Source organism: Mixophyes fleayi, chromosome 4 (assembly GCF_038048845.1).
Source record: "Mixophyes fleayi isolate aMixFle1 chromosome 4, aMixFle1.hap1, whole genome shotgun sequence".
NCBI lineage: Eukaryota > Metazoa > Chordata > Amphibia > Anura > Limnodynastidae > Mixophyes > Mixophyes fleayi.
Window position 1 is genome coordinate 54,858,939 of NC_134405.1, and position 27,562 is coordinate 54,886,500.

At 39.8% G+C, this 27,562-nt stretch overlaps 1 protein-coding gene across 3 annotated transcripts; it reads right to left on the reverse strand.

The window, feature by feature from the left end:
- Nucleotides 1-3,571: 3,571 nt before the first annotated feature.
- LOC142151427 (uncharacterized) lies at nt 3,572-24,668 on the reverse strand. 3 transcript variants are annotated; one of them, XM_075207049.1, is made up of 5 exons: nt 24,626-24,668; nt 19,597-20,804; nt 17,167-17,293; nt 16,534-16,638; nt 3,572-6,856 (listed from the first exon to the last, which is right to left on the reverse strand). In XM_075207049.1, exons 2-5 carry the CDS (start codon nt 20,149-20,151, stop codon nt 5,325-5,327), a joined length of 2,319 nt encoding a protein of 772 aa, XP_075063150.1. In that variant the 5' UTR covers nt 20,152-20,804; nt 24,626-24,668; the 3' UTR covers nt 3,572-5,324. The 3 variants fall into 3 exon arrangements, with proteins under 3 accessions (XP_075063150.1, XP_075063148.1, XP_075063149.1); XM_075207047.1 differs by having other exon boundaries at nt 19,597-20,909; nt 24,626-24,649; XM_075207048.1 differs by lacking the exon at nt 24,626-24,668 and adding an exon at nt 23,338-23,661.
- Nucleotides 24,669-27,562: the final 2,894 nt, after the last annotated feature.

Genomic DNA, 27,562 nt, shown 5'->3' on the forward strand with positions numbered 1-27,562 from the left:
AGTATTTTTGATAATAGAATTATACATTTTAATAAAATGCATTTAAATATAATGGCAATTATTGTAAAAGATTCTTCTCTGTTAATACTCATGTAGAATACATATCCTACTGGCATTTTATAGGAAATATTGGTTTTATAAATAGATAATTATCTCACCTAATGTCCATGTTTTATAATCACAGTAGAAAAAGTTTGATATTGGCCTTGACTATCTTTGAACTAGAGATCATTGGATGAAAGGTCATAGGTGTGGACATGAAAACTTTTTAGTGGTATGAAAAATGTAATAGGAATGTAAGTGAATAGAATTTGATATATTTAGGAGAAGTGATGGTATCACATACTGCCATATACCCCCTCACTCTGACCACTGCCTCAGATGACATAAACCATGTGTTAGTAACACTGCCATTGTGAAAGAATAAGGGGTATATTTACTAAACTGTGGGTTTGAAAAATTGGAGATGTTGCCTATAGCAACCAATCATATTCTAGTTATCAATTATTAAGTGCAAGCAACAAAATGACAGCTGGGGTAAATGTATCATATTCTAGTTTGTACAAGTCGCCAGAAATCGGCGAGTTGACAGCTAAAATTTAAAGCGGCGCTGCCTTGTAAAGGCAAGTTTTCCTTTACAAGGCAGCGCCGCTTTAAATTTTAGCTGTCAACTCGCCGATTTCCGGCGACTTGTACAAACCGGAGTATAATACATTTATCCCCTAGAGTCAGATTGGTTGCTATAGGCAACATCTCCACGTTTTCAAACCCGCAGTTTAGTAAATATACCCCTAAAACTCCTGTAAAAAGAAATTGGGTTCCAAAATGTACCCATGACTTGCAGGCAACGGAAGCAGCCATTATGGGTAGTGAACCAATATTAGTGAGTACAGCCTCTTAATTTGCTTTGAACTAGTCACTGTATTGGGGCATGATGCACTTGCTATGTGCATCACAAAAATATATGTGTCACGGTCTGCCTCCGTCTGCTTTGCAACATCTCCCTTTTGAATGCTGCTTGCATCCTGTAGCCCCTGTTTGTTTTGAACTGTGCAGTATTTGTGTTCATTTTATATGTTGCAGCAGTACCTCTGATCACCAGAGGTGCTGCTATTGTGCCTTACTTGGTTGTATCAGGGGTTAACCTGCCCTGTAATTATTTCTTGCACCTGGGTGTGTCCCTTCTTAAACCTGTCTCTCCCAGCAGTCATTGATGGTTATTGTTGTCCCATCCTGTTGTTGCATTCTGTTGTTCCTTCCCTCTGCTGTGCTTGTGGTTTCATGCTATCTGGGATCTCTCCATATTACCACTTACCTACATCAGCCATCTACCCGGTATTTATTCCTGCATTTTCCTGTATATTCAGTATTACACCATCAGATTGTTTTTCCAGCAATAAACGTTGTGTGTTTTCAACTCATTCTTGGCTCCTAAGCTGCACTTTGTATTTGAACCGTGACAATATGATTGTGATAAAGATTGTATAATGGTCAATGCTTAAGTATCATCCTTATGAAAAGAGATATGTATTCTGAGCTCTATCACTCAGAATATCTATTCATTATTTTTTATGAACCAATAGGATGATAAAATATGACAATAAGGGAATGAAGACACAAATTTGAGGAATATCTTATTTTTTTGAGACATAAATACTAATAAAATGTCAATAGACCATTATTTAAGACACAATAGCAACCAACATCTGTACTCTCCAAATTATTAATGACCGGCTCCTCTAAAGAGTCTGATAAAAAAAAAAGTTTTTATTTACACATAGAATTTCTGTCTTTATGACATATCTAGGGGTATATTTACTCAACTGCGGGTTTGGGACAGTGGAGATGTTGCCTATCAGATTATAGCTATCATTTATTTAGTACATTCTACAAAATGATAGCTACAATCTGATTGGATGCTATAGGCAACATTTCCACTTTTTCAAACCCGCAGCTTAGTAAATATACCCCCTAGGGTTTTCAATATTTTTGCCTTTTTAGTAACCTGTTTGAGAATATACCTTGCCAAAATGTTTTTAATAAATTACAATAATAATAGTGCTTTTATTAAAAACTAAATTTGTATAATCATTAGTGGACTGAAGTGCCCTCTTGCCAAACTCTAGTCTTGATGTGAATCCACGAGTTCCATGGGTGCAGGTGCACTCCACAGCAATCCTCTTCTTCAGTTACCATCTGCTCAGTTGCTATAGACGCCTCCAAGCAGAGTTCATTTCAATCATGTGATTGCACTGAAGCAAATCATCTCAGAGGAACCTGGCTTCCTTGGAGCCTCCTGATAGGTTCCCTGCCCTATTAAGTGCAGGAAGCTAATAGCCAGGGTACCGATTACAGTTGCAGTACTCTAAGCCTGTAAAATAATTTATTTAGTTTATTTTGCCTTGTATTCTAGTTCTGACCACTGCTTTGCACCCTGCCTTCTCTCTTTGGATTGCTGCCAGCACTGACCACTGCTTTGGACCCTGAAAACTCTCCATACTGCTGTCTGGCCTGATTCCAATTGGATTACTTAATTTACTCTCTGACTACTACGCAAACTTAGGACATTACCATTTTCTGTTTGACTATGAGTACCTGTGTTTCTAGTACACTGTGCATACAAACTTTGCTTGGTGTCTCTTATATATCCAGAGTCAGCACCATTCTCCTAGATCTAGGGCCAACGGAGTATCAGTAAGCACATTGAGGAGTAAGGGGGGGACTGCTAGAGGTGAAGACCATGATTAGCTGGTTCTAACGTCTTATTATGGGATTTCGGCATCTGTCTTCACATTGATTTTTAATTTATAATTAATTTATTGACGACATATTCTTAATCTGGTAAGGTTCAAGTAAAGAACATTTTGAATTTGTTAACCTTCTAAATGAAAACAATTTAAAAGTAACACATACTTGTTATGCTACTTCAATAAGCGCAATCAATATCCCCTTAAGATTAGAAGAGCAAAATTGAGTACTTATATGTAATAAACTGGAAGAAGCAACTCTCCCAATGACAGAAGCACTTTAGGTCATGCAGGAAGTGAGGAACAAAGTGGCTCCTGGACCAGTTGGGGCCATCCAAAGCCAAGAAGTGGGAGGCTGTGCTGGCACGTAATCCCGATTTCAAGAAGATTGAAAAAGTGAGTCTTGTTCTCTGTGGAGAAGAAACACTACCTTGGAATCCTATGGAAATAGCAGCCATGAAATTTGCACCCCTCAGGTGACGTGAAGAGCAGCTTTAGTGCATTCAAGCAAATTTTAACGGAAGGCAGAAGAGGGTTTTCTCCTGAAAACCTGTCAAAGTATTTCATTGTTCAGCGTCATGTTAGGAGTAGAAATGGTCTAATTTAGGAGTTTAAAATAAGTAGTTTTCATATATGCACAGTGTTTCCCACATAACGGTATATTGTAGTTCATTAGGTCTCATGATAGGAGTTTCAAATGCAATTCATATATAATAAAGGCACAGTGTTTCAAACATAATCTTATGTTGCGTGGTTATGTTTTATTTTCATACAACGCATAAATCCTAAATTACAATTTTTAAAACCTATAAAATCGTAAAACATGGATTGAAAAGAACTTTATTTAATTTTTTTAGACACTAAAAATCCAGGGCTTAATAATTATATACATTGTCTTGCTTGTACTTTTATTTAGTTCATACTGCTACATCAGAGGTCATTTATGGAGCATGGCCGATGTTCTCCACAAAATGCTGCATCTGGATGGCCTTTATAGCGATCATCAGGGCTAATATCTGCCCACTGCTATTTGGAGATGCCGTTGCAATCTACAAATGTGTCCAGGCGTGTGGACAAGTGGAAAAAGCTCCAGAGGCGCAACATTGTAAGATCTTCCCCTGGTAAATGTTTTGCTGACTTGCAGTTCTACCTGGAAATTACCATTACTGCTTTAAAGATCAGGCTACTACCGCATGCCCTTCAGTAATATCAACTCTATTTTCCTCCTAAAATCCTGCTTATTATAACGTTACTTATGCGTTTAATTAACCATGAGAGTAAGAGAACACCAAGACTGTTTGTATTACATTTGTCACTATTATTTATTACATTGGAATCGCCTTTCAATACATTTTCCAATATAAGGTGCACCTGGAAGGTCAAAAAACATCCCCATTCAAAATATAGGCTAAGGCCCGATCTCTGCTGCCTCCAAGGCCATGGGAAATTTAATTCCTTCTGTGAGGTGAAAATGGCTCTGCAGCTCCCTGCTAAATATGGAATGTCCTGGCAAAGGCTCGTTCTTATCACATGAATTTCATTGAATTATCTTGTCCAGAAACAGACTCAGTAAGGAACATCCTCTCTCACCCAATTCCTCAGAAGATGCTAAATTTTTCACTCCCAACAGACACCACAATCTCCACGTCCAAATCTATACATTTGTCATAAAAACAGCTGCATTTGTACAAAAATAGGCGCTTGAGGACACATTTGCTCTGCATTTTTGCAACTTAGTAACAGAACCTTTTTTCTGTATATATTTTTCTCACATCTTAGATATCAGTCCCTATATTTCTAACATATATTAATCCTATCATCTTACTACAATCCATGCAGTTGTACATGTTGATTTACCACATGTGATTACATCAAATAAAGTGATAAGTAATGGTAAAATAGGATTGCCTTGGAGAATAACAATTGCAGATTTACCCACATCCCTAATACACATTTTTTTCTTTAATGTTTTATTTTCCTAAAGAAAACCAATATGGAAAGTTTCTTTAAAGCTAACCTGTCTCCTAAACACCAGGCATTTTGTATTTTGAACAAATATTTATTACACTGCAGCCTCTCACTTCAGTAGGAACCAGAGACATCACTACGGCACAATTCAAAATCCATAAGAATGCAGCCTATCCATTCACTAGTAACCAGTGACATCACTGAAGTAATGTGACACTAGATCCTATTAAACTAATAGAATGCATTTTCATGAATACTGTCTCAGCCCAAAAATGTCTGCCTCTACTTTTTCGAGTGGCAAATCCACTTTAAGACAAGTATACAAAGTGAATTCCATGAGAAAGTCCAGGGGGTAAATGTTTCAAGCTGAGAGTTTTCCGGCGGGTTTGAAAAACCAATCAGATTCTAGCTACCATTTATTTAGCACAATCTACAAAATTATAGCTAGAATCTGATTTGTTGCTATTTTCAACATCTCCACTGTTCAAACCCGCTGGAAAACTCTCAGCTTGATACATTTACCCCCAGGATTTGTCTAGAGTAAACACTATCATGGATATTTATTTTGCATACTTAACTAGTAGGTGCAGCTCCATGTGGTTTGCTATATCATTTATGGATTTTCTGATGTTTAACAAGATGCGAGCGGTGGGAAAAGCTTCTGTCACACACAGTGCAGGTGTAAGGCTTCTCTCCAGTGTGCATCCGCAGATGTATGACAAGGTTTGAGCTACGAGAGAACATTTTGCCACATTCAGGGCAGGCAAAGGGCTTTTCTCTTGTGTGAATTAGCTGGTGTTTAAGTAATGTGGAGCTCTGCGTGAACCTCCTCCCACATTCTTTACACTCGTAGTCCTTCTCGGCTTTGTGGGTTCGCTGGTGGCTTGTAAGATTGGATTTATCTGTAAAACCTTTCCCACAGTCTGAACACATGTAAGGTTTCTCCCCTGTGTGAGTCCTCTGATGTATTGAAAGATGGTACCCCCGAATGAATGTTTTACCACACTCCATACATGTGTAAGGCCTTTCCCCTGTGTGTATAATTTGGTGTTTCACCAGGGTCGAACTGCATGAAAAACTTTTCCCACACACATCACAGCCAAAGGGCCGGTCGCCTGTGTGAGCTTTCATGTGCAACACTAGGCGTGAATTGCAGACAAAGCTTTTCCCACACTCACTACACGCAAACGGCTTTTCTCCAGTGTGTGCTCTCTTGTGCATAACTAGCGCCGAGCGGTAGGGAAAGCTTTTTCCACATTCAGTGCAGGAATATGGTTTCTCTCCTGTGTGAGTTCTCAAGTGGCTGACAAGGTTTGACCTGTCTGTAAACATTTTCCCACAGTCGGAACACGTGTATGGTTTTTCCCCTGTGTGAGTTCTGTAGTGGACAACAAGGTTAGCGCTCCGGGTGAAACACTTTTCGCATTGAGTACATTGGTAAATCTTTTCTCTTTTTTTTGGCTTTCGTTGGCTGATGACATTTAGTCTTTCCACGAGGCGCTGGCTGCATTTTAAACACTCTTTCTGTGTCGGCTGTAGCTTGGTGCTGTTAGTTATGAGGTGACCACACTCAGAACATGGTTGTTTCATATGTGTTTTCTGGTGCATGCTCAGATGAGAGCTTTGTGAAAACCTTTTGCCACACTTGAGACATTCATATGGTTTCTCACCTGAATGGGTCCTTTGGTGTTTTATAAGACTACTTTTTTGTGCAAATTGCACCCCACACTCATCGCAGGCATGTGGCTTCTCTCCTGTGTGCAGTTTCTGGTGTGACTTGAGGTGTGAGCTTTGGAGAAAGTGTTTTCCACACTCTAAGCATGTATACCGTCTGACCCCTTTGCGCCCAAACACAGTTATTTCCATGTGCGGTTGCATGGCTTTCTTTGGCTGGTTATTCGTTTGCACTTCACCATTAATGGAGTTTTCGCTAGGGTCAGGAGTGCAGGATAGTCCCATGTCTTGCTGAACTTCTTGGCATAGTTTAGACATTTTTGAGTCACAAAATGGCAATTTATTTCTCTCCATTGTGTACTGTTCTTCAGGAGTATGACAAAGAATATTATCACGACAAGTCCAGTATGATGGTCTGCAAGGACTCAGTAAATGTAATGGATCCTTCTGAATCATGGCTGTAAAACCTGCAAAGATATTCTTGTTTAGTACAAAAATCACTTGACACTTGACATTACGCCATATTTAAAGGGAGAGTATAATATGTATATAATATATATATATATATATATATATATATATATATACATACATACACACACAGTCAAGTCCATAAATATTGGGACGTCGACACAATTCTCATATTTTGGGCTCTATACACCACCACAATGGATTTGAAATGAAACTAACAAGATAGGCTTTAACTGTAGACTTTCAGCTTTAATTTGAGGGTATTTACATCCAAATCAGGTGAACAGTGTAGGAAGTACAAAGGTTTCTATATGTGCCTCCCACTTTTTAAGGGACCAAAAGTAATGGGACAATCGACTCAAAAGCTATTTCATGGACATGTGTGGGCTATTCCCTCGTTATTTCATCATCAATTAAGCAGGTAAAAGGTCTGGAGTTGATTCTAGGTGTGTCATTTGCATTTGGAATCTGTTGCTGTCGACTCTCAATATGAGATCCAAAAAGCTGTCACTATCAGTGAAGTAAGCCATCATTAGGCTGAAAAATCAAAACAAACCCACCAGAGAGATAGCAAAAACATTAGGTGTTGCCAAATCAACTGTTTGGAACATTCTTAAAAAGAAAGAACGCATCGGAGAGCTCAGCAACACCAAAAAACCCGGAAGACCACAGAAAACAACTGTGGTGGATGACAGAAGATTTTTTTCCCTGGTGAAGAAAAACCCCTTCACAACAGTTGGCCAAATCAAGAACACTCTCAAGGATGTAGGTGTATATGTGTCAAAGTCAACAATCAAGAGAAGACTTCACAAGAGTGAATATAGAGGGTTCACAAGATGTAAACCATTTGTGAGCCACAAAAACAGGAAGACCAGATTAGAGTTTGCCAAACAACATGTAAAAAAGCCATTACAGTTCTGGGACAACATCCTATGGACAGATAAGACAAAGATCAACTTGTACCAGAGTGATGGGAAGAGAAGAGTATGGAGAAAGAAAGGAACTGCTCATGATCCAAAACATACCACCTCATCAGTGAAGCATGGTGGTGGTAGTGTCATGGCGTGGGCATGTATGGCTGCCAATGACTGGTTCCCTTGTATTTATTGATGATGTGACTGCTGACAAATTCAGCAGGATGAATTCTGAAGTGTTTCGGGCAATATTATCTGCTCATGTTCAGTCAAATGCTTCAGAACTCATTGGACGACGCTTTATATTGCAGGTGGACAATGACCCGAAGCATACTGCAAAAGCAATCAAAGAGTTTTTTAAGGCTAACAAGTGGAATGTTATGCAATGGCCAAGTCAATCACCTGACCTGAATCCGATTGAGCATGCATTTCACTTGATGAAGACAAAACTGAAGGGAAAATGTCCCAAGAACAAGCAGGAACTGAAGACATTTGCAGTAGAGGCCCGGCAGAGCATCACCAGGGATGAAACCCAGCGTCTGGTGGTGTCTATGCCTTCCAGACTTCAGGCTGTAATTGACTGCAAAGGATTTGCAACAAAGTATTAAAAAAAGGCACTTATAGAAACTGCTGTAATTCCTACACCGTTCACCTGATTTGGATGTAAATACACTCAAATTAAAGCTGAAAGTCTGCAGTTAAAGCACATCTTGTTAGTTTCATTTCAAATCCATTGTGGTGGTGTATAGAGCCCAAAATATGAGAATTGTGTCGATGTACCAATATTTATGGACTTGACTGTATACACACACACACATATATATATATATATTGTGTGTTAACGTGAATGTTAATGTGTATAACACGATCTTATATGTACTGTGTACTGGGATTTAGAGCTGCAGGGGTTGGTATGCTGGAGTGTGATCAGCTATCAGTTCTCTGCAGTGTATTTCACTTGACTCTTTTTGATAATGGAAACCTGTGGTGGGAGCCAATGATGAGGAGGTCCCTCTGGAACACTGGTTTAGAATTAGCATACAAATAATACATTCAGATTAAAGCTTTACAGAGTACCTTGTACAAATCAGTACACTGAGACACATACAAACAGAATTTGGAAGCACAGTTCCATCTAGTCTGCCCTTTTGTGTGTGTAGGTGTGTTTTTAAAATTAGTGTTTAGGACTGTTATTCACAAACAAGTTGGAGCATTGGCAATGTCTACCATATTCACTAACAAAAAACATGTTTTTAAGCACAGTGGAGCGGTAGTAAAACCAACTGACATAGAGGCTTATTAATTATGTTGCAAACCAAATGCTGCATTGTATTTGAATTTTAAACACTAAGAACCTTCTCAAGCGCTCCTGGGTGATCCTCCCGCACCCTATCGGTTCCACCAAACCTTATACATAGAAAATTAAAAACAACAAATGGGGAACACAGGTGATATTAGTCTGTCAGTCCTTCGCCAAATTTTTAGAAAAAGAAGATAAAATCTTTTCAAGGAATCCTGGAGGGGTCACCACACTGGTGATTTCATTTGCTGATCACCAACACCCTTTTGTTAACAAACTTACTAGACATTAGGTGTGTTGGCGCTTTGTTGTGTAAAAAAATTTCCCTACCAGATCCAGATGGTATAACAGCATGACATGTACACTACAAAACAGAAACCCAGGTCATGTACTGCACTCTTCTTACAAGATCCGTCGGAAGTAAAGGCGGAATATCCTCAGTCTTTGCGTTTTCAACTTGTCAGAACGTTTTTATCAATACCAAATATACTACTCTATATATTGTCTTTCTTTCTGATTATTTATTTTTTGGGTGAGACTAACATATAGAAGATTCCATTACTCTTCAGAAGAGTCCAAGTTACAACTCCAAAGAGTTATCTTCTTTTTTCATGTATTTGAATATTATATGTGCTACAATGAAATCTTTAAAGAAGTAATTTCCCTCCCCTCTTAACTTCTAAATCTGATAAATGGGAGCTTCACAAGGATGGAAGAAGGCCTATCTGAGATGAAGAAAGATCTCTTGTGCAGGACCATTAAACACATTGGGGGTAATGCAGAGCCCATGTTATTGTAAAAATCATTGCTACTTTTAATTCAAATATTGCCTTTGTTGGGGCATGACTTGGCCGTAAATGGAGTATGCAGCTTAGCTCCCCCGACTAGCTGTCACCCAAAGTACTAAGCTTTGTGCCCCTCACTTGATCAGCCAATTCTCTATATTCTATGGCTTTCTTACCATGTATCTTGCCACCCTGGAATTTTCATTGGATCATCTGCTGTGGAGGATCAGCATCAATCTGAAGCTACTGGAGATTGGTGACAACACCTGTAGCTGACACTATGATCTGTGCTGTGAAGTGGAAGTGCATGGATGGTTATTGTCTGTGCTCAGTGCGGAGTGTGGAGACTGGTAGTGGAAAACAGCAGATGGATATCAGCCATTGCTGCAGAGCTTGTCGGGCCATTCTCTAACTCTGGAGTGTCCTGTTTACCTCCATGGAGAAATGCCAGCTTCTATCAAGTTGCCCCTAATTAAGCCTCCTGGGTGCCATAGAGTATTTGCACTTGCTGGATATCCTAAGCTGCAGCTGGGTCTTCATCACAGTAAGCATCTGCTTCCTTATATTAAAGACACTTCAACTGCCAGCACTCTTAAAAGATTTCTGAACCCTGACTACCTGCATTGTTGAATTTTATAATACATATAATAGTCACCTTTGTAGGCAATCCAGTGTTGTTCCAGCCCTACACCTTTTGTCCATATGTTGCTTCTTTGGCTGGCACCTGTCCTGTACCTTGTCACTACGAACTCTATTGTTGCTGTACAATCAGCTCAATATTACAACATCCAGCAAGAACAGCACCAATCACTTAGTCAATTAAGTGGCACGGGGTTATTTCTGATGACACATCTCCTGCCTACATGGCTCGGAGCCCATTAGCATCTGTGGTCCTGCAAAACACTGAAGAGACAGTAGATAGAGGGACTTTTCTTTTGTGGGTCTTTATTTACTGCGGTTACTTCTTGCATCCCAGGGTGGGACCTGAAACTTGGCAGGTGGGCCTTGGGTAGAGGGTGTCATACAACACATCCGCACAGCACATACCACGGGGAAAACAAGTCACGCAACAGCCACCGCGGCCAAATTAGAAAGCTAGACACGGGCCCTTGCTGTTAACTCTGCTAATGAAACTACTGGGTCTTCCCAACAACACATCTTCAGAAGCCACTCCCTCTGTGCAACAGGCTCTTCAGGCAATCACTGACTCAGAAAAATGCCCCAAATCTCTAACTTGGAGGATATTATGGCTCCAATAAGGGGGATATCTCCAACTTTACATCACAAATGAATCTCTGCAAGCAAAAATTGTCTGACCTGGGGGGAGAAAGAATAATTTACGTTTTGTTGGCTCACTGGAGAGTCCTGAAGGCTTCAACCCAGAGAACTTCTTGGAAACATAGCTAACCCGCACATTTGACACAGATGCTTTCACGCCACAGTTTGCTGTTGAAAGAGCCTGCCTCCTTTTTTCTCAGTGCCAGGAGCCCCCCTTGATTGAGATGCGGTCCTTAGGCTCATGAGACAGACGGGCTAGTTGAAGTTTGAAAACAACACAGTCATAGTCTTCCTGGACTTTGCAATTGAGGATCAAAAGAGCTATGCTCAGTACACACAGGTCAAGAGAAGACTCCAAGACTTACAACTCCCTTATGCCATTCTCTCTCCATCAGTAGCGGAAGGTAGAACCCACTTTTTTTTTTAGAGAGAGTCGTGAGGCAACAGAGTGATTGGATAATAGGTTTCACGAACGTGCTAGGACAAAACACTGACTTTTCTACTAATTAGCCTAGGCTGGTTATGAGCTAGCCATGAGGGATTTCCATAATTTTTTCTGTCTGGCCAATTTGGTAGTTTTACTGCTAGTCTCCACGGGTATTCATTTCACTGGAGAGTTCCTAGCTGTAAAGCTAGCAAATAACTTCTCCCCTTGTTTTCTCCTAGAGTCCCTCCCAAGTGCCCCACACTAATTTTTTACTTAGTCTTTAGGTGGGACGGTGTTGGGTGGTTTTGTTGAGTAGTATGGGGATTCTGAGGGTTTATTTGTTTTCTTCTCAGGGAGATAGGCATACCTGGGTTGGTTAGTGGTATACAGAGTGGGATGAGTAAAGGCTTTATTACAGAGTTCTGCAATTCTATATGTGTATGTGCTTGTCTGCATTTTCACATGCTATTGTACTTGCACCTCCATTGTTTGCCATTTCAAAATTCTCGTACCATGGTCCTTTTCCCCCTGACTGAAGATAGTTATTTGATGCATGATGGCTGTAAGTAGCCCATGTTTCATTAAGCTGAACGCAGGAGAATAGGTTTTAAAAGTCTAAAATGTTTTTTGTCAGGGTCACCAATAAATGGCATTTTGGAGGACCAACAAGTTTTGCTTTCCTGAATTCTGATAAAATAAGCATTGTTTAAGTTTCCCAAACTTATTGGTGTAGCCATTAGTGTTACATTATTCAGTATTTTCAACACAGGAGGTTGTATATCCATCGAGTTCCCCACGCCAGACACTGACTTTATTGCTGACTCTTTGTAGCAGACTTCAGGCCATCGACTAAAAGTTGTGCCATGTGACTTTTGTAAGACAGGAAGAAAGACTCTATCATAGTTTACTGTGTACAAAGCTGCAATGAAAAGTTATGGTAATAATTATAGTACATTTTGCCTTAATATTTGAACAATTCTGGAATATAGCTGTGCTTTAACGTCATTTTAAATGTGCTTATCTGAGTTGTGTTGCACCACATATCAATTTTGGGTCATTCCACATCAGATCACCCCCAAAAAAATTAAATGTCCACCACTCATCTCAGATTTTTTGAACATTTTTTAAGTTAAGAGAGGATGTCAAAAGTATCAGGAGTGTTTATTGAGGAATCACCACAAAATTTGGACCCCTAAGGTAACTCTTCCTCCAGAATCCAAAAATACAAACAAAATTACTTTATCTGCATTACTACAAAAACGTATGGTTTTTCGAATACAATTAAAAACGCTTCAACAGTTCAATCAACATTAGGGATCCCATTTTTTTTGGGGGCGAGGGGGGTGTTTAAAAAAGGTATACATTACTACCACAAAATAATCAGCAGGGTACTCTGTTTCATAGTGGAGAAAAAAAATAATGAAGTTGATTTTCGATTACTGGTGTACCACATACATAATTTACACATTGTTAAAAACCATACCAAAAAAGTGAACTAAATTGAAGCAATGGGATAAAACTCCCATACAGGAAATGAAACAAACAAAAACTGATGGGAAGGGGATTCCCTTTAGAGAAACCAAAACTGAAACTTTCCAGAGAAAGAAAGAGGTAGAGACAGAAAAAGTCAATCATGGCAGCTGCTCATGAAAAGTGCACATTTGGTAGCCATATTACTATCTACTCAAAAACCATTGAAGTACATAGCTGGGACCACTTTACAGATGAAGAAAAATAACTTTTGATTCTGAGAACTGACTTTTCAAATGCAGTAACCAATGATCCTGGAACCTCAGTCTGCTACCATCATGAAAAGCTTCTGCTGCTAAGATATGAAGAATTTCAGAAAACATGCTGTAATCCTTTCTTGTCTCACACAAAGGGAGCCAGAAAAAGCTTAAAAGTTATGTCACTGAAGAACATGGTGACTGTCATCATCATGCTGTTATTAAGAATTCAACTCTCACACTGTAAAGAACAAACAGACATATATATGCCAACAGAAGAAGTTGAATCCCCGGTGGAGGGTGTAACTGAACCAGCAGAAACAGATGAGCTGAATGAAAGTATTACAAAGCTTGGTTGTTCACCAGTGAAATTGCATGGGGTAAAGAGAAGACACCGGGAGACATATGCTAAAAGAAAGAGCAGGCTAGTACAGCCATTCAAGAGAAGCTTACTGACATGTTGTCTCTTCCTAGCACAGCACTAGAATCACCCCAGAAAGTAAGCAAATGTTCAGGTTGTGATGATTTACAGAGTGCGATATATGAATTAAAGCAAATGTGTGAAGAGGCGCCACGACAAGAAGTAATAAAAATATTAACTCTGGCACCTAACAGCTGGACAATTAAGCAGACTGCAGAATAATTTAATGTCACAGAATACATGGTAAAACAATCAAGAAATCTTAAAGAAACCCATGGTATACTGGCAGAACCTGAACAATATAGAGGGAAAACCCTTCCTATACACATCGTTCATCAGGTGCAGCAGTTTTACGAAGATGATGAACATTCTCGCATGTGCCCTGGAAAGAAAGAGTTTGTTTCTGTAAAAGTTCCAGGAGGAAGAAGGATTCACAAACAGAAAAGGCTACTTCTATTCAACTTGAAAGAGCATTATCTTGCTTTCAAAGACCGTTTTACATACATTTAAGTTGGATTGTCTAAGTTTTGTTCCTTACGTCCTATGTGGTGTGTTAGTGTTGCGGAAAGAGGTGTGCATTCTGTGTGTGTTTGCGAAACTCATCAAAACTTAAAATTATTAGTTGCTGCTCTACCACTAAAAATGGACTACAAAGACCTAACTGAAATTGTTGTTTGTTCATCAGTCTCAAAAACTTGTATCCTTCATCGATGTGACAAATGCCCTGGTCTAGAAGCACTTCAGAAAACAGTTGAAAAACTCTTTCATGATAGTGACATAGATGATGAGGACACAATTGTTTCTAAGCAGTGGGTGCAAACTAAATTGGTTACAATCACTAGTAATGTAAAATAAGTTATATGTAGCCCATCTGTATACAGCAAAGACACAGGCTGAATACCTACGCCAGCTGAAGGAAACCATTTGCCCAGAAACTGAAGCTATTGTATTACTAGATTTTGCAGAACATTATCCATTCGTGTGTCAGGATGGAATTCAAGGATTCCACTGGGGCACTTCACAAGCAACACTCCATTTGTTGTATATTGTAGGCATTTTGAGTGTGACACTTTAAACTGTGTGAGCCTGCGGATTATTAGCGTTACCCGTGACCATGTAGCCATAACTGTGCATGCCTTCATTACGGTAGTTATGAAACACTTAGCAAAACTATTACTAAAATTGGAGTATGTTTACTACTTTAGTGATGGTGCTAGTGCACAATACAAGAACTTCAAAAACTTTTTGAACTTCCATAAGGATGACTTCAACATTCAAGCAGAATGGAATTTTATTGCCACATCTAGAAGAGTCCGTGTGACGGCATTCGAGGCACCGTTAAACGTTGCACCAGTCTGCAAGCAGAGAAAACCCATCACATCTTGACACCTTTTGGCCTGTATAGCTGGGCAAATGAAAATGTACATGGCATAAAGTTTTTTTACGTGTCACAAAACGAAATACAAGACTGCAAAACCAAGCTGCATAGCCGTCTAGAAACAGCAAAGACTGTCACACTTTCTCATCACAGATTTCGGCCTATTAGTAATGATGAGCTACACATATATCAATTGTCATCAGACGACATAAAGTCAGCAGGGCAAGAGGTAGTGTCACTAAACACACAAAAAATGTAGACAAAAGTGATCTGCATCCTGGAACATACATAGCAGCAGTGTATGATAACATCTGGTACATTGGGTATATCATTCAATGTAATGAGGAGGAACAAGATGTGCTGATACACTTCATGAAACGAAAGCAATCAACAAATGTGCTGTCCTGGCCTTCAAGAGATAAGTGTTTTGTTCCTTTTATTCACGTCCTCTGTGTAACGGAAGTGCCTACTATCCATGGAAGTACTGGAAGGCAGTATACACTTTCTGCTGACACTTTAATGAAAATTACAGACCATTACAACAAGTTCCAAACAAAGGAAAAATAATGAGATTGTTGACTCAACTTCAGTTAAGGACTTAAGTTATGTTAAAGGTTTTAAATGTCATGGTTTCCTGTGTTAATTATGTATGCGGTAAAACAGTAATCGAACATCAACTTCATTATTTTCTTTCTCCACTATGAAACGTATGTAAACTTTTTTAAGCACCCCTCGAAAAATGGGATCCCTAATGTCAACTGAACCTAGCGTTTCTAATTCTATTCGAAAAACGTGCGTTTTTGCCGTAATGCAAAACATGAGGCAGAATAAGTGATTTGGTTAGGATTTTTGGATTCGGGAGGAAGAGATACCTTAGGGGTCCAAATTTTGTGGTGATTCCTTAATAAACACCCGTGATACTTCAAATAAACTGCATAAAGAGGTCGCGATTAGTAAATTATTTAATAAATTGAAAAATCGATATTTAATCAACTAATTGTCAGATGTCGAGATATTTGGCAGAAATAGTTGTTTTGACATCCTCACTTAACTAAAAAAAAAACGGAGACATCGGAGATGGGTACTGGACATCCCTGGTTGAACTGACATGGGGGTAAATGTATGAATGTCCGATTTCTGCAAGCCACTGGAAATCGGTTTGCAGTGAAATTTTAAAGGGGCGATGGCTTGTAAAGGCAAACTTGCCTTTACAAGCCATCGCCGCTTTAAATTTTACCTGCAAAGTCGCCGATTTCCGGCGACTTGCAGAAATCGGACATTCATACATTTACCCCATGGAATGACCCTTATGTAAATGTATTTTACGGTGGAATGCACATCAGTGCTATGACTTCCTTACTGTGTCAGTAAAGCAATTACTATATTTAGTCTTCCGACTGAACACACAACAGAGTAGTACAGGATTATGTCTGCGTTTCTTACCCGGATCAGATATTGGACAGCTATTTTGCCATTCCTGCTGATGGCTTAAGGCACCTTTCCAGCGTTCAATCCGCTGCACAATCTCTGGTTTTTGACCCACAAAACCTGTTCAACACAAAGAAAGTTTATTTGCTTGTTAAAATCATCAATTGTAACTTACTGCTGGATTTATACACTACTTTGTATCTATTGGTTTATGCAAATTACTGATATCAGCATCTGACATTCCTCATCTTTGTCAGACTAGGAAATATTTTGGGACATATTATCATCATCAGCTATTTATATAGCGCCACTAATTCTGCAGCGCTATACAGAGAACTCACTCACATCAGTCCCTGCCCCATTGGAGCTTACAGTCTAAATTCCCTAACATACACACACAGACAGACAGAGTGTGTTTTTGGAGTGTGGGAGGAAACCGGAGCACCCAAAGGAAACCCACGCAAACACAGGGAGAACATACAAACTCCACACAGATAAGGCCATGGTCGGGAATTGAACTCATGACCCCAGAGCTGTGAGGCAGAAGTGCTAACCACTTAGCCACCATTCTGCCCCAAATATTACAAATGTAAAGCTGTAAATAGATTTACAAATTTGATGCCTCATAACAGCTTAACATAGTATTACCTAGTGATTGTAGCATTTGGTAATTGTCCATAATCACTTCTTTGTAAAGATCTTTCTCCAGTTCTCCTAAACACCTCCATTCCTCCTTGGAAAAATACACGGCAACCTCATTAAATGTTATAGGACCCTGAAATAAAAAGTATAAAACTAAGTGAGATAACATACAGGACAAGGGCATCAGACAGAGTACAATTAAGTATTTTCTCGATTAAAGAGACCTTTTATTAAGTTGTAATTGAGTACAGGCAAACAGAAACAAATTTTAGTCTTTCTGCAGCTTTTGATCAATAATGTCCTATAAGTAGTGCACCATATGGAGGAGGATAGCATGGGATTGAGAATGAGATCAGTATGTAGCTGAGAACCTGATGACAGATTCTTACATTTTATCGTACAACTTGGGTCGGTGTCACACCTGCGCTATGGAAACTGCGTTTTGCATTGCAGATATCTGCTGATAACTCAAACTCTATGGGTTCTGCTTTTTACTGGCAAACTTAATGATTTAAAGACATCTAGTGCTCGTGAATAGTATAGCATTTTCATCTAGCAGATAGAAAAGCTGCTGAAATCCAGCCCCATTGAAATTAATGTAAAATGTTCCAGCCTGTTACATACAAGCTGTAAAATGCTTTTGACATATCAAAGTAGAGTCTTCCCTAGCAGCTAAAAAGTATTAAAACATGCTCTTAAATAACTTTTGTGCTCTTGCAAGCAAGTGTAAGGAATTACTTTGACATTTGCACCTCCGACCACTAGAGGTCTCTGTATTTGCAAACTTGCCCTTATCCAAGATGGGCAGTTTGGCATCAAAGATAAACCATCTTGGATCCTGTTTCCTGTTTGGGCCTATAAATGGCACTTCCTGGTTCAGACATGTGCTTGAGTATTCTGCTTGCTCAGCTCCTGCTACTTGCTACTCTACCTTGCATCTGTGACTACCTGCTTGTGTACCGACCCGGCAAACGTCCGACTACTCTCTGGATATTTACTCGGCTATTGGGCTTCAGATAATACCCCCAGTATCGTTACAGCAAGATTCTTGTGTGACACCAATCTTAAAGCATAGCATCGATAATGGATTCTCCCTAACATTTAGCATTTTGCAATCAGCTGAACCGAACAGTCTTAATTCTCTTTGTATACAGTTTAACAATACTGCAACTGTACATATATGCAAACAAAGACTCACCATAAACCCTCATTTAATATTTGCATACACTAGCATTCAAAATGCACTACACTGTGTATTCATAGCTAATCATGAGAATATACCCATACATGCCGACTTATGAGATCTCCCTTCCTGGAGGGGAGATATCGCTGGCGATTTTTAGAGGCGTGGTCAAGCGGAATACATCATTTGACCCCCACCCCTAAACTGTCACTACCATTTTACCCTATTACAGCCAGGGGCGGGGCCGCAATGATGCATGAATCGTGTCGCTAAGTGCCGCCCCCACCACTTATCTAACAGACTGGCCAGGAACCAGGAGGTTGCTCTGCTCTCCTTGGAGTCTGGGAGGACTCCTAGAAATTCGGAAGGCTCCCGACGTTCCGGGAGAGTAGTCAACTATGATTAATAAATTTTCAACATTAATGAATAAAACAGAGTTTTTCTTATACTGGATACAGGAGGCGGAAAAATATTGCAATTTTCAACTCTAACTTTTCATTGTAGCTTTTTCTAGAAAGTAAAGATTGGTGGTGAATTTCTGTGTAGATTCACTAATACCAGAAAGAGACATATTCAACTATTCAATGATGAAACAGCTACAGAGATTGTTCAAAAATACAGCTCAGATATGTCATAAAAATATCTCCAAATGCTATAGGGAAAGTTAGCAAAAGATAACTGAAAGGTCAATTTTATTATTGAGTCAATTTCTTTATTTTGGTTACCTTTAGAGACAACAGATCTGCTGTATATGTACAACTATACACAATATACAGACCTCAAGTTATCTTATAATTGTTATCAATGCCAGGGGGATCCCTACACTTTGGATTACTGGCTTCTTGTGCTCACAAACTCTTTGACAGTGGAGTTCCCTTTAATCCTACAACACATTTCTATTCTAACCCTGCAAACAGAAACCTATGTAATCACTCCTACACAAAGGGCTGTCTATTCTTACCTATGCTCATAAGGTCTTAGTATACTATTACTCCTGCAAACAGGGTCCTATAGTCCTTACCCTACAGACACAAGGCTATATATTTCTAGCTTGTATACAGGGACCTGTACGCTAAACACTGCATAAAGGGAATTAAATGTCTGTTTCTGCTTGGTGTTATATGTATATATTCACTTACATAGTCATATACTACAACAAGGTGAGACAAGTACAGGTCTTCAATGACAGTGTAACAATCTATCTGATACTATGTTAAAATTTGACATTAAACAGATACATTTCTTTTACTTACACAATTATTTTTTGGAGACACAGGAAATAATCTTTCCTCATTAAATGGTTCAACGTCAATATCTTCAGCAGAGGTTTGAAGCTCAATTCTGGAGATGTTATCCACTTGCCGGTCCCTGTGGCTAGGATTGGCGGGTGAATTGGTAGAGTCCACACCTTTGTCCATATAACTGTCTCCTGAGAAGGTTTCAACTGAGAAATATGAATTTATTTGTTCTGAATTAATATGTTGAACACCAGACACAATTCCGTCAACCTCAGGTTCAAATTTGATGGATGTGGATGTCTTAATGTCCCAATTACAGTGACATTTTGATGACATTTTGGCCTCATTGCCTATATCCTTGTCCTCTGGTAAAGTTTCCTTTGAAGCACATGATCGCTTCTGCTCTGTCTGAATATGCATAAAATTGGGCACTTTTCCTTCACCAAGTTCAGATTTTATGGGAATTGGTGTCAAAGCATCCAAATGACAAAGATATTGAGAAGAAATTGCGCTATCTCTGTCTATATCTTCCTCCCTGAGGACAGTTTTTTCAGAAACAACTGAATGCATCTCCTCTGACTGATTATGTAAAGCATCGGGACGATTTTCATCAAACCAGATTTCATGGACATCAAAGTCCTAATGTCCAAATGACAGTGAGATTGCAAAGAAGTTGTGGCCTCTTTGTCTACACCGTAGGCTTCAGAGAAGGTTTCCTTGGGATATATCTGTTTAGAATTATCACGCATACCATCGAGCACATTTCCATCAACAGCAGGCTCGATTTTTATGGGTGCCAGCGTCATAACATCCAAGTTACAGTGGTGTGGCCAAGTAGCTGTGTCTTCAATCTCCAGTGTACATTGTACAGCAATGTCTACCATTTGTTTAACTTCATCTTCCAACTGTATTGACCATACATGTTCTACAGGTAAATTTACCATGCCCTGCCCCAATCAACTCAGTGTTTATTCCAATATCTATAAACTTTTTAGGAGTTTTTTTGCAAGGTATATGTGTAGGGGTGGCTTCTTCTGTCTGGTGGAACAGAGATGGAAGAGCATTCTTTTTCAACTTTCTTTCGTTCCATGCATTTCATAATCCTCATTGGTGAAATAGTTTGAGCACATGCGAAATCTATCTCCCTTTCTGTCCACCATAATCTTGCCACAAGTTCATCACACGCTTTGTACCGGTTCTCAATATCCAGGCTTTGATCCTGCCTATATTATTTGGGAAAGTACGTAGAGTAAGATTTGGAATGTTATCTTGCGTCCAGTGAAATGTGGACAATCACTGACAAAACACTTGGTCATTTGTTAATAACTCTGTAAGGTTAGAAAAAAAAGATGTAAGTGCAAAACTCAACTGCTCCACAACAGATTATAGCAGCCTTTCCTGATGGACATAAAAATATATTTCAAATTTAAAATCGAACAAGACAATGTAAATGAAAGAGCATCTTTTTTTACAAAGCTCAAAATGGTCAAGGGGCAGAGCCAAGTCTAATTTAGTGGCAATATGTGACTTGATTTTCACATGTGCATCTGGATGTGCGCAAAAGCACTAATGTTTGCAAGCAAGATGGCAGGTTTTGCACTAGCTGACGGGAGGAGCTGGGCAGTGTAAGGTCATTCCTTGATATTATTATTATTAATTTTTATGTATAGGGCGCCACTTGGTATCCGTAGCGCCGTACAGGGACAGACAGAATCACAGTACAGGGTGAGACAGCACAGTACAGTTAACAAAATGCACAGTAACTCGGAAGATCAAGTACAGCTAGATGACAGGTGAGAGCCCACAGCGGGGTAGAGAGAGTAGAGAGAGAGGGGTAAAAGGGCAGAAGGACTTCACGGAAAAGGCTAAGTAGCAGGAGAGCAGAGTTAAAGTGGTGGAGAACAGGAGGAGAGGTGGCCCTGCTCGAAGGAGCGTACAATTTAAGGGGAGGGTAGGACAGACAGAGATGCAAGGGTAGGAGGAGGAAAGGGGGAGAAGGGAGGCTGAGACGGGGAAGGGGGAAGAGGGGTCGGAGAGGGGGGAGGGGAAGGACAAGGATGGAGGTAAGTGGGGGACTGGAAGGAGGGTAGTTAAGTGGGAGACTGGAAGGCTTTTAAGAAAAGGTGTGTTTTTAAGGCCCGTTTGAAGCTGGACAAATTGGGGGATGTTCTGAGCGGGGGAGCTGGTTCCAGTGGAGGGGGCAGCACGGGAGAAGTCTTGGACCGTACTTAGTCTTGCTAAGTACGGATTTCCTTTTGTGTCGCCAACTAATTGAAAACAGATAAAGGGAACGAGAGGTCACATTTTAGGAATGTTACTTGTTGGGTGGAAGGGTGCATAGCCATTTCCACTCTGTAAAAGGACTTTATTTTTAATGGGACACATTTTGCTCCCAAAAGTTGCCCTTTGGTGGAGAAGTGCTTACCTAACCCATTTCGCCAATTTAGAAAAAGCTTCAAACACAAAAGTGTCCAATGTTAAAAAAAACAATCCTGATGCCCTCTCACTCTCATGATTAATCAAATCCATAATTGAGGCTATCTCAAGCAGTACTAGTTATTACAAGGGGTGGTACTAAAGAGGTAGGAGGCTGAGACCTTTAAGATTTTTTCAGAATCCTCACAAAAATGTCCCGAGTTTTGAAGTGAACCTCAAAATGTTCTGCAATGATCATCCACACAAACCATTGCAAAATGAAGACATCTTGCGGAATACATTCAGTGCACTTTGTGAATGAGGTCCAATGGAGTCAGCCATCGTGTGGGATGAGCCAATCGTCATGAAAGTGAGGTTTATGAATTCACTATGAACCAGTGACATCTATGAGACACAATGTAGCTCCTAGTGAATTGACAGGCTGCATTCTCCAGAAATGGATGCCTCAAAGATGTCACTGCTTCTTAAACAGTTGATTGATTCTCTTGGAGTTCATGCCTCACTAATTGTACAGGTTTAATGTGGATTAATGGGCTGCATTCTCATGAATTCTGGTTCAGCCCACAAAATCGCTACCTCTACTGTGTTTAGGTCACAGGTACTCTTTTAAAAGTAAAACTGCATTTAGACTAAGGGCTAGGTTTACTAATAGATGGTTTCAAAACCACCGGATTTACAAATCACCAAACCACTTAAAAGATGCCTGAAAACACACACAGTTTATCCAGTGCCCCATTTCAAATCGCAATTCCAATTTTTAACATTATACAAATACAAACCATCAGATTTAGTAACAAACCGCAGGGAGAACAGCATGCTATTTGAGCTATCTTGCCATTCACAACATAAGAAGAGGCACCATTGACTTATGAGTTATGGGGGCAATCATTATTTATTGGCTAAGAGGGCAAAATGAATTTATAATAAAGTTATAGAGATATTTTTTATATTCTTATTTTTTCATTATATTAGGGGGCAATAATATTGTAATTTTATATTATGGTGGTTATTATGAATATTTAAAATTACATTATCTACAATAATGGATTGCAAGCTAGTGCACCTTTGGGATGAACGTGTTGAGGACCTTGATATTCAACATGGTCACCTTGCCTAGTATGGTCTGAATGGTAGCCTCTGGCGTACTATGTTGAGAACCCAAGGTTTGAATTCGGAGAGTGACCTAGAGTATGTGAAGAGCAGAAGGTGAGCCCTAATGTCCCCTGAGCACACAAGCAGTAGCGAGGAGAAGACTTGTGGTAGGCACGTTTGTTTGTCCACATGGACCTCTTCTGATAGTGGTCTTCTGAATGCACTTACCAACAAGGCCTGTAATGATCCAGATAATTAAGGACATTGCAAAAGTTTTCGGGCCACACATGCTGTGATATCAGCTCAATACTGGCAGAGATATTGCAGCGTTTCTTGCCAGCATAACATACACATATTCACTTGCTGCTCCTTGTGTCATCCTGTGATGTCATTTGGGGTATGTGGTTTCACCGTGCAAAATTCAGTGTGATATTGTTAAAACATAAATAGTACATGCAACTTCAAACCATATGTAGTCTATGCACTTTTCCTACAGCAGACTAATGTAAGGTGGATATTTAAACAAAACAGTAACAGTGTTACTAAAGAAGTTTATAAATGGGGAACATTTTTACTGTCTTGTTTTGTGTATTTGTTTTTAACAAATTAATGTGCAAGTTTTTAAATATATAACTGTATATAATTGTAATATATAAGGACAAGATTATTTCCATAACCCCTCAATTATACCTTATAGTTGTATTAATTATCTCTCATATTATCCATAGCAACTATTCAAATGTTTGGATGCTGTGAAGTCACAGCACCCTTTTCCCCTTGTACCAGTATTCATAAATGTCCCAGATTGCCAAAAGGCTGTCAACCTTTGCACATATTTAATTCTATTGCCAGTTTTATAAAACTGCTTGATTTAAAAAAAAAAAAAAAAAAAAAATTGCTGACACATTATTATGCTGAATCTGATTTAGACTGAAAGTAGAAGGGGGCTTAATGATTATCAGTGAGGGTTGCTGTGCTATCTCTGTAGTACTGTACATACAATAGGTAGGTCTGATTTTTAATTACCTCTATTTTTTCTTACTGATGTTGAAAATATCAAGTTTTTTATTGACTGTCAGAGCATAGTTTAATGGTTGGTAATGCTGTCCACTGTGCACATTATGTGTTGACGAGGAACAGAGCCCCACTGTGTACAATAGATACATATGCCATAATAAAGCACAGACACAGCTGTTACAGAAGATGATGGTGTACATTAATACACAGCATTACTTTATAATGCAGCATTACCACAAAGACATATAGATAACTGGGCGTTTCAGGCATATGTAATACAATTATATAATGGAGCTGGTTGCAGTTACCAATCTAATTAATCGGCCAGTACAGTTACAGCAGCAGAAGTTAACCTTAAGTGCAATGCACAGACAAAAGATCGAGGTAATCATGCAGACAGATGGTTGCCTATCAGCTCTCAGTCTGACTGCAAAGGGGGTGATACTAAGAGAGGTATGTATAGGATTCATTCGTTAGCATTCATATGATTGTCTCCTACCTCGATTAGATTTCCTCTTGGTAATGGCAACAGGAAGTATTAAGCTGCATTGATTGGCTCTGGGGTGACCACAGCAAAGCATGCTGGAAGTTGTAGTCCTGGCAGATGGCAGTAACGCAAACCCTGCAGGCAAAGCTTAAAGCTGCATATATTCGCTTGGTTAGCATAGCAGAGAAAATCATCGCACATTATCTATCTATCGATCGATCGATCTATCTATCTATCTATCTATCTATCCAGATATATCTCTCTCTCTCTATACTCTATTTATTTATCTCTCTCTCTCTCTCTCTCTCTCTCTCTCTCTCTCTCTCTATCTATGGGGTCTATTTAACAAGCATTTTTCCTGTGGTAAACCCCGGGGGTTTACGTGAAATCACTATGTACCATTGAAGCATCGCAGCAGATATCTCAGATATCTGCTGCTTTGCATTTCCTATCGTTTTTCTGAGCACTCCCCATAACAGTGTATGGGAAGTGCTCAGAAACGCTATGTATGAAAGTCTATTTAGAGAAACTTTTCTCTTTTTTTACATGTTAATGTACGCCATCTGAAGCTGGCGCCATCTGAAGCTGGCGTACATTAACATATCTGAAAACTTTCGTGCTGTCCAGCTCTGCTCTGAAGAGCAGAGCTGGACAGCGCATGTGTGGAGGGATCATGTGATCCCTCCCTGTCAATCATCCTGCAGTTTGCCGGCCAGGATGTTACTGCGCATGCACCAACTATTCAGTCGGTGCATGCGCACTAACAAAAAAAGACCAAAAAAAAAAAAGAGAAGATCACCGCAGCCTTCAAAAATGAGAAAAGACTGCGATGATCAGGTGAGTCACTTCTCAGGGACAGCAGGTTATCGGCACTGCTGTCCCTGAGAAGTATTTTAATACATAGCCGTTACTTTTCAATCCTTATCAAGGAGATAAGGATTGAAAAGTATCAAGTAAAAAAAACGAAGGGTCATAAATAGACCCCTATATGCGCACATAGATATAATATAGATACAGAGATAGATAGATATGACATAGATTAGGTAGAGGTAGATAGATATCACCTGCAGTGTTCTAGTTCTGACACTCACTCCTTCACTCTGGTGCTTAGTGGAATGGGAGACATTAGGCTACCCAGGAATTTGTTTACCTACTTTGTGATGTATTATAAATAGTTGATTGAAGTCACATATCCATTCTTTAGGGCACTTTCCAAAATGGATCTGATATAGTACAAATAACTCAAACTGCAAAGCATGTCAGTTGCTGTTAAGTCATTGGTCATGCTCCTGTGAAGTCTACCAATCCTCACAAAGCAGTTGTACAGAGCAAGATAGCAAACCTGTCACTCACACTAGCACAGCTGTCAATCACATAAGGAGGAGCAGAGCGCTACATGCACTAAAGGACCACTGCTATCCATAGCATTCACTGTGCTATCACAGAATTGGGCTTCAAAAGGATTTAATAATGCAAATTAATGTAAAAAAAAAATCTTACCGCAATGTGAGCCCCTCTCCAAAAAAAACCCAAAAGACAAAAATATGTCCCCAAATTAATATAAATAAATGTGGACCTAATACAGGACACAAATAGTAAAAAATATCAAAGCACAACGCATAAATTAACTTGTTGTGAAATCAGTGGTCTTGTGTTAATCCACCAATGCGCAAAGAACATATATTCGGCGCAAAACAGCAAGCCAGACATTCTATGCTGGGTCAGAATGATGTAAGAGGGAAAAGATTCTCCCTCTTAACATGGAAACCTACTATCAATAAACTGCTACTTTGTAGACCTTCGGGAGATGCAGTGGGCAAGTTTTGGTGATGCAATTTGACCCGCCCCCCCCCAATATGTTATAACAGAAATGACGTCAGATTGGTCGGTGTGGTGTTGATATGTATTATTGCTGTGGCTTAACAAGGAGTTAAACCGATCCATATTTACCTCACTTCCCACAGGGCACATAAAAAGGTCCACAGGCACTTTTTATCCGATGTTCCCCCAGGTATCCATGTGAAAGGAGTGGAGGGTATTGGGTACTTTCAGTAAATGTTAAGTCTATCCGGGACACACTCTCAGTACCCAAAGACAGAATATCCATAGTATATGTCATACTACTGGGTTTGCTACGCAACCACATAACACCCGTTGGGGTTATCCAACCTACCGCAACCAATAAACAGCCCCAGAGAGGAAGCAACACAGCCCGTCACCATATCCAAGAAGATGATTCTGGTGGTAGCAGCTTGATCTTCACTTGTTCTCTCTGCCAACAGGGCAGCAACGAAGCCGAAAGTCACCCTACTTTTGGCAGCTGCACAAAAACAGTCTTTTGCTAAAGCTGTCTCAGAATTGTAACAAGGTTGGTACAGATCAGCCCAACGGGAGCTGTAATGCCCACTCAGAACTGACAATCTCAATTCTCCCTAACTCTCTGGCATTGATCCTTTTAAGAGATCTGCAGGAAGTGCAAAGCATGTTTCTAGACAGTGCAGTGTAATTCATAACCTCCAGTCAGCCCTGCCAACTTCTCAGACTCTTGAGGTCCTCCCAGGTATTGTCTTTTTAGGGGCCCTCTGATTCCCACAATATGAGCAGCCCATAGGAGAGTCCACCTCTTGGGAGTTGAGTTGTCAAAACCCTACCTAACGTACTCCCAGACCCCATGCTGGGTATGGCTCCTTGACGTCTCCAGATAGGAGTGTGCACAATAGTTGTCACATTTCCTCACACAGTAGCTTAATTCCAGTGGATAAGATTAAGTGGTGGCGTGTGCCCATTGGCTATTTGCCCACACCAACCAGTCGGCGTTAACCGGGCTAGTGCAGGAAGTGCCAGTGGGTCTGGAGCTCTCTATCTCATGAAAAGACTGCATTGGAGCAGGGCCTATACCTTGCCAGCAACAAGAGAATAGGAGTCAGGGATTGGCTAGAGAAATCCAAT